The 7,428-nt window shown below is 49.5% G+C and overlaps 1 protein-coding gene across 1 annotated transcript; it reads left to right on the top strand.

Moving 5' to 3' along the window:
- The first annotated feature begins 7 nt into the window (after positions 1-7).
- LOC134427712 (1-acyl-sn-glycerol-3-phosphate acyltransferase alpha-like) lies at positions 8-6,151 on the top strand. Its single transcript, XM_063173775.1, has 6 exons — positions 8-335; positions 1,609-1,742; positions 2,107-2,282; positions 2,521-2,616; positions 3,119-3,191; positions 5,442-6,151. The coding sequence occupies exons 1-6, from the start codon at positions 133-135 to the stop codon at positions 5,585-5,587; spliced, it is 828 nt and encodes a 275-aa protein (XP_063029845.1). The 5' UTR covers positions 8-132; the 3' UTR covers positions 5,588-6,151.
- The last annotated feature ends 1,277 nt before the right edge of the window (positions 6,152-7,428 follow it).

The following is a 7,428-nucleotide window of genomic DNA, read 5'->3' as shown; positions in this document are numbered from 1 at the left end:
AGCACAGCCTGGCTGTGCCTCGCTCTCAAACCTCATTCCAGCTTTGCACCACCCACACACAGCTGATGGAGGGAGTCTCACCTCTGCTCTACATCACCAGCTGCTTCTGACTCATTCACTGCTCTGCTCAACATGCTCTGGGCTGGAAGGATGGAGCTTTTCTTCCTTCACTACCCTTTTACCTGTCTACTCATTGCCTTTCTAGTCCTCTACCAGGTGAAACCTGCATTCAGATTCTTTTGCAAGATGACCTTCTATAAGTTGTGGCTCTTCACCATAAGCATTGGAGTTGCCATCCTCAGTATTCCTCGTGGACGTAACGTGGAAAACATGATGTAAGTTGTCTGTGGCTCCTTTCTGCCCTGAGCATGGATAGAGTCCACTCTGTCCAGTGCTTTGATTTGGAGGGTCCTGGGGGTGTGCTGTGGAGGGGAGGGATCAGTTTTATAATGATCTGGGGAGATGAGAGACTCTGTAATTCAGAGAAGGGGTGTGGGTTTTAATAGTGGTTTGGGGTTGATAAAAATAATAACAAATTAGGGAAAGAAAGGATGTAAAAGGTGACATAGATTTGCCAAAGCAGGTAATGCCAACAACCTGGATGGAATACATATTGCTGTTTTTACTAGAGCTCTCTCACCTGATCTTTGGAGCTGTATTTCCCTCTTCCCCATGGCTAAGCACTCTATTGTGTTGCGAAAGCCACTCCAGGGTCTCTTCCCATTTTCTACTCTGGGCCAGTGCACACCTGAGACATCACCATGGTGCATTGCTGGCCCCTGCCTGGGCGCTGGTGTTCCCATCAGCTCAGTGACAGCCTGGTGTCCCAGGTCTGGTGATCCCCCAGCCCATCCCATAGCTGCCCATCCTATCTCTCCAGATTCTATTCAGACTCTCTAAGATGTGCTCTCACCTGGAGGCTGCATGAGCAGGAGTGATCAGTGGTGGCAATCAGGAACCTGGGCTGAGTGAGGATAAAAAGATGACTCTGCTACATGGTACCACAGTGCTTGAACCCTCCTGAAGTGCTGCAGAAGCAGGACTTACTATTCCATTTATGCTTCAGAGGGAATTCATATCTCCAAACTGAGCACCAGCCTTTTGCTTTGAGAAATTTTGTTCACCTCTTAACTTTGGTGCCTGATTTTTTTTAATATTATTTTAGCAATATCTCTTCAAATAAGACTCCCAGTGTTGCAGCCTAATGTCACCTAAAGGCAAATCCCTCTCTTTCCACAGTCAGCAAGGTTAGGCACATGTTTACTGCAGCCCTATTCCCAAACCAGCAAGGTGGGGAGGAAAGCAGAGTACAAAGGTGTGCTGTGAATCTGGGTATTATCTAATATTTGGTTGATCTGTGGAACTTCTGAAGCTGTAGTTGCTGGGTCATTTGTGGGTCATGTGGCTTGAGGGAAACCTGCAAGGTGTATTTGTTTTCGGTAATTAAATAATTAGCTGCAGAGGGACACTAATTGTTCTCCAAGTCATGGTCAAAGCCATGTCAGTGGGAAACCAGCAGAAGCAGAGTGTGAGGTGGGCTGGCTTGGATGCGAAGTTTGGTCCCAAATTTCAACATCTCTTTGGCTAATTTCCACTCCTCTTTTCCAGGTTTTTGCGCACATTGACCATGCCACTCAAATACATCTTTGGCATTCAGATAGTGGTGAAGGGCAAGGAGAACCTCAGGACAAAGAAACCTTTTGTCCTGGTGCTGAATCACCAGACCTCCCTTGACATCCTGGGTATGTGGTGATCCTGCCTCCTGGTCCAGGCAGGCAGAAGGGCAGGAGTGGCTGCTACAGAGCCCTTCACCAGCCAGCCCCAAGCCAGGGCTGGTCTCCAGGGTATCAGAGGCATTTTCAAGCTACATCAGCATCACCCTCTCCAAGGGAATGGGGACAAGGCTCTCAGCTGACCACAGCCCTCTCATAGCTGCTCTCCTTCAGTGCCAGTCCTGAGTGGATGGTCGGGAGCACCCCAAAATTCCCCAGGGATTCTATGAAGCTTCAGGCATGGCAGCCCCTAGAGCAGAGGGCTGTTGCCCAGAATCTAGAGGAGTCCTGAGTGCAGGTGATGATTTGTTCTGCTCTGGCTGTCCCCTTGCAGTGATGATGGAGATATTGCCCAGGCGCTGTGTGCCCATTGCAAAGAAGGAGATCCTGTACATGGGCACGTTCGGCCTGGCGTGCTGGCTCTCAGGGGTCATCTTCATTGACCGCAAGAGGAGGGAAGAGTCCATTGGCACCCTGACAGAGGTGGCACACTCCCTGCACAAGGACAATGTGAGTGGGGAGGAGTCCAATGAGGAGCCGCTGGAAAACAGGAATCTGAATGTGGGTGGAAAGAGATCTTTGTCTCTGGGCTGGGCACCGAGCAGAACAGAGTGAGAGCATCAGTGTGTTCTGTGCCCAGGAATGGAGGGCAGGGGTACAGAGATGAGCCCCAGGGCACCGACCCTCTGCAGTGACTTAGAATTGTACCTGGAAGTCCTTCTGCCCTAATGTCTTCTCCTTCCTGCAGTTGCGTGTCTTGATCTTCCCTGAAGGAACTCGCAACCATGGTGGCTCCATGTTGCCCTTCAAACGTGGGGCCTTCCAGCTGGCTGTGAAAGCCCAGGTGAGACCCACCTTCCTTCTGCCCCTGGAGAGTGATTTGCCTCCTGCGGTCCACCAGCAAACCAGGGTACTGGTCCCTGGCTTCCCTATGGATTGTGTACATATCCAGGAACCTTCGGGGTTTGCAGGTGGCACAGGAGGGGTCTGTTTCAGAAACAGAGAGACAAGTGTAAAACCTTTGTTATAGCTTGGGATAAAAGTGGGGGGACCTTGACAAGAGCCCTGGACCTCCACAGGGAAGTTTCTGCTGAGCTGGCCTCTGTAGATAGAAATTTGACAATCCACTGTTGTTGGCCTAAATACAGAGATGAAAATACAAAATCCAAGGATCTGGGGTGATACAGTTAAATTATCTAAATATTCAAATAATCCTCTGAGTGTCCGCTGTGACACTGATGGTGATAATTATCAACAAGGTGCAGAATTGCCCTGAAAACATTAGTTGAATTTTGGAGAAAGGACAAGGAGATGTGCATATTCATTGTAGACTGCCTCCCCTCCAGGTCCCCATTATTCCTGTAGTGTTGTCGTCCTACAACAACTTCTACAACCAGAAGGAGAAGAAGTTTACACCAGGTGAGGATGACCTGGGACAAAGAATGGAGTGGTGATGTAAGCTCAGTCCTTGGAGCCATGACTGGGGTGGGCAGAGGACCACATTTAATATGGAGATGGCACCCAGAAAACAGCAGTTTCTGTCATCTTGGGGTGAAATGGGACATTTCAGGCATCACTTTTTTCTCTCCCCATGGATTTCTCACTGCTTGTCCAATACCTGTCCAAGAGAACTTGGAGAAGCAGCAGAGTCCTGCCCCTGACCCCCATCCTGACTGCCCTTGGGTCTGCAGCTGCATGGAGAGCTAGGAAACATTTATGGTACCAAAAATTTCAACTGGCCACTGATAAAATTTTAGGGGAAAAAATAACACAGGTCTTGGACTTCAGAAGGAAAATGCAGAAAAATATGGTACAAATACCAACAGAGAAAAGAAACCCATCATGTTCCTTCTCTCCCTTAGCTACCACCCACCTTAAAATGGACTTCTGCCACTTGACACTCTTTCCCAGGCCATCCCTGGTGTTCCTTAAGGGGAGGATCTACATCTGAAATTCTCATTCCTCCCATTGTTGTGCCTGGGTGTAGTCATTCCCTTGCAAGCAGACACCTGGAAATGATAAATATGGAATTGCGTTTCCGGTCATCTTTCACCTGCTGGATTTATCCTCTCCCTGTTCACACACAAAAGTCTTTTGGATCTGGAAGTGTTCCCCTACTTGAGAGTCAATAGGACCATGACCAGGGATTCTGCCAGACTGTTCCTTTTCCTTCACATCTATGCTCTGGGAAATCAGAGCATAACCTTGTGGGGAGGGACCTTGGAAAAAGCTGAACATTTTGCTTTAAGCAAGGCCAGGTCTAAAGACAGATGAGTTAGCTTTGTGACCAGTCCAGAAAATGTATTTACTCCAAGGATGGAGATTCCAAGAATTTCCTGAGGTATTTAAGAAAGACTTTCTGCAGTCACATGTATATTTGCCTCTATACAACTTCAGTCACCCTGGGAATTCATGGTTAGCTAATTCCACTATCAGCAGATCTCTGAGCCATTTTCCAAATGGCTGTTTAACAGTCAGGACCTGAACTGCTGAAGAAAGAATCCTTGTACTTTTCCACTTCCCCCATGTGGAAGTTTTGCCAGAGCTGATTCTGAAGATGGTGGTCAAGATTCCTGTACGCCGAGCAGCTCCATGGGTCAGCTCCCTGTGTCCTCAGTGCTCTGGCTGCACTGAAAGCCTGGCTCTGTGCCTGTGTTGGACACTGTCATTCATGGAACATGTCTGGTGCTTGCTGGCAGTCTGTTCCCAAGAGACCTGAATTTTCAGCACAGCCTTGTCATCACTCTGATCTTTTAGTAGGAGCAAGTGAAGTGAAGTACCAGCCTGACTTTGGGTGTAAGGTGTGCAGGCAGGTAACACAGAATCATGGAATCACAAAAAGATTTAGGATGGAAGGGACTTGAAGCTCATTTCATTCCACACCTTACCATCTTCCACTAGACCAGATTGCTCCAAGCCCCATCCAACATGACAAACTGTTTTCTTTTGTGAAGTTCTTCTCTACGCTTGTTTTGCCTCCTTCCCACAGTTCTGCTGACAGGACTGCTGGATCTCCTTCCAGGCACACATGTTAGGCCATGCAAGAACATTATAACACGTCACAGGCTCTCCCCAGATCCCCAGGTTCCTGTCTGTGCAGGCACTGTCTTGTCTCCACTGGCCCAAAATGGGAACTCTTGGTGCCAGAACAGGAGAGCATGATGGCAGCTCCCCAGTATGTTCCAGTTTACACCAGTCCATTGCTTAGGTGCTTCCCCAGAGAAATCTAACATACCACGGAATCCTGGCCACAATTTCTCTCATCCCAAAGTGTGTTTCTAGAAGGAGGGACCATGCTAAATTTGGTATACATAGACAGAGCACAGCCACTTTGGATGTGTTGTATTAAACATCTCTTTGCCCATGATCTAGACAGACCCTGTGACCTTACCACTGTGAAAACCTGTCCTATATGAAACCCATCCTATACTGCATTGTGTTGGAGGAGAGATTCACCTCTTTCCATATTTATGATTCGTATGCTCTCAGTGGATGGGCAAAGCCCAGGCTGGGTTTTTGCTGTGTACATTTGGGATGTGACTGGGCTCCCACACCACTGGGGTGGGAATGAGAGCATTTCCTTCGTTGGCACCAACCCTCCTGCTGTACTGCCTCTGGCTCTTCCATACCACTCATGGGGTTTTTTTTCTCCATCTCATGTTCTTCCAGGCAAGATGATCATCCAGATCCTGCCCGAGGTGGAGACGCTGGGCCTGGGCCCAGACGATGTTCCCAAGCTGACGGAGCAGGTCCGTGACTCCATGCTCTCTGCCTACCAGGGCATATCGGGAATGACCAATGGAGCTTCCCATTAGCAATCCCATCTTCCAGCTCCAGCTGTGTGTGCCACAGTGGAGGGGAGGCCATGACAACCACAGGAAGGTCTGGCAGCAGAGACAATTGTGGATTGCAACACTGACAAACCAGAGACAGGTAAAACATCCACCAAGAAGAGAAGCTTCCAACGGGAATGTTCTTTGTTCCTCCTAGAGATCACCACTCTCGCTGCCACCCAGCGAGACAGACACACAATGGACAGCTGGACATTTCTGTGTAATCATATTGCTGAGAATGCCCCACCAGCTGGACCCCAGGCAGAGCTGGGCCCTTCCTGTCGTCATTGCTGCCTGCTTATAACCACCTTTCCCTGTTCAGATCCAACAAGGTGGAGGCACTGATCCCAAGCCTGTGACCATGCTGCCTGGGAAGTGGCTGTTCTGGGGTTTGAGGGTTGCCCACATTGCCCTGGAATACACTCAGGAGATGGTGCTGTTTTCTTCCTCTTCCATGGGGAGGATTTGAGAGGTACCTCTGCCACAAGAGACAGAAACCAAGGCAGCTTTGGGAGAGGGGAATTAAAGACCTTACATGTGTCTACAGGGCTTGGTGGTTTCTTTGGCATATTTAGCTTTCCTTTTAAGCTGTGGAAGATTTTACTTTCAGGGCTGAGCACATCTTCAAAGTGCAAGAGGGACATGTCTGGGGGCTCAGAAACCAGAGGCAAATTGCAGGAGTATGCTGCCTAATATCCTTGCTATACCCAGATGGAACTGTTCAAAAAACTGTTCCCTGGAACTGTTCAAAAGATGTGTGTATCTGGTGCTTAGGGACATGGTTTAGCTGTTGACCTGGCTGTGCTGGGTTAATGGACTCGATGATCTTGGAGTGCTTTTCCAGCCTTACTGATCCTGCAATTCTGTGATGATTCTATGATAACCTCATGATTTTTAGCACAACTTTTATATCTTTCAAACACACCCTGGGAGCTGCAGCTCCTGATTTCTGAGTCCAGCCTTCTGTTTTCTCTGTCAGATGATGCCCACCAGCCACGATGTGATTTGCTTTTTTGTGCTGCTATGAACCATTGCCAAAGATTGTTTTGGTCACAGGTGTGACTTACACAGAATCCCACACATATTCACAGAATCATTAAGGTTGGAAAAGGCCTCTAGGATCAATGGAGTCAAACCTGTGACTGATCCTCACCTTCTCAACCAGCCCACAGCACCGAGTGCCACCTCCAGCCCTTCCTTGGGCACCTCCAGGCATGGGCACTCCAAACCTGCCTGGGCAGCCCCTGGCAGTGCTGAGCCCCCTTTCCATGGGGAGATTCCTGCTGCTGTCCCCCCTGAGCTGCCCTGGCCCAGCCTGAGGCCGTTCCCTCTGCTCCTGTCCCTGTTCCCCCGGCTGTGCCCTCCTGTCAGGAGCTGTGCAGAGCCACAAGGGCCCCCTGAGCCTCCTTTGCTCCAGGCTGAGCCCCTGCCCAGCTCCCTCAGCTGCTCCTGGGGCTCCAGAACCTTCCCAAGCTCCATCACCTTCTCTGGACATGCTCCAGCCTTTCAATGTCTTTCTTGCAGTGAGAGGCCCAAAACTGAAGGCAGAATTTGAGGTGAGGTGTCAGCAGTGCCAGCAGATGGGGACAGGCACTGCCCTGGTCATGCTGGTCACAGTGTGTCTGGCACAGCCCAGGTGCCATTGGGCTCTTGCCCACCTGGACACACTTGGGATCTTGTTCAGCCACTGTCAACCAGCTCCCCCAGGACCTTTTCTGATAGAAGGATTTCCAACCCCTCTGTCCCCTGCCTGTCATTGATGCCAACTGTAGGTGAGTGCACAAGGATGTGTTTTATTACTGCCCAGAATACCCAAACCACAC

The sequence above is a fragment of the Melospiza melodia genome, chromosome 21 (assembly GCF_035770615.1).
Source record: "Melospiza melodia melodia isolate bMelMel2 chromosome 21, bMelMel2.pri, whole genome shotgun sequence".
Classification (NCBI taxonomy): domain Eukaryota; kingdom Metazoa; phylum Chordata; class Aves; order Passeriformes; family Passerellidae; genus Melospiza; species Melospiza melodia.
Note: the sequence above shows the minus strand (reverse complement) of the source record. Positions and strands in the feature narration are given on the sequence as shown.

Bases quoted from the DNA above. Each gene is read 5' to 3' on its own strand.
- LOC134427712 (XM_063173775.1), top strand. From the start codon at position 133: ATGCTCTGGGCTGGAAGGATGGAGCTTTTCTTCCTTCACTACCCTTTT. The intron at 336-1,608 runs GTAAGTTGTCTG...CCTCTTTTCCAG, and splicing joins CGTAACGTGGAAAACATGAT to GTTTTTGCGCACATTGACCA. The intron at 2,617-3,118 runs GTGAGACCCACC...CCTCCCCTCCAG, and splicing joins AGCTGGCTGTGAAAGCCCAG to GTCCCCATTATTCCTGTAGT.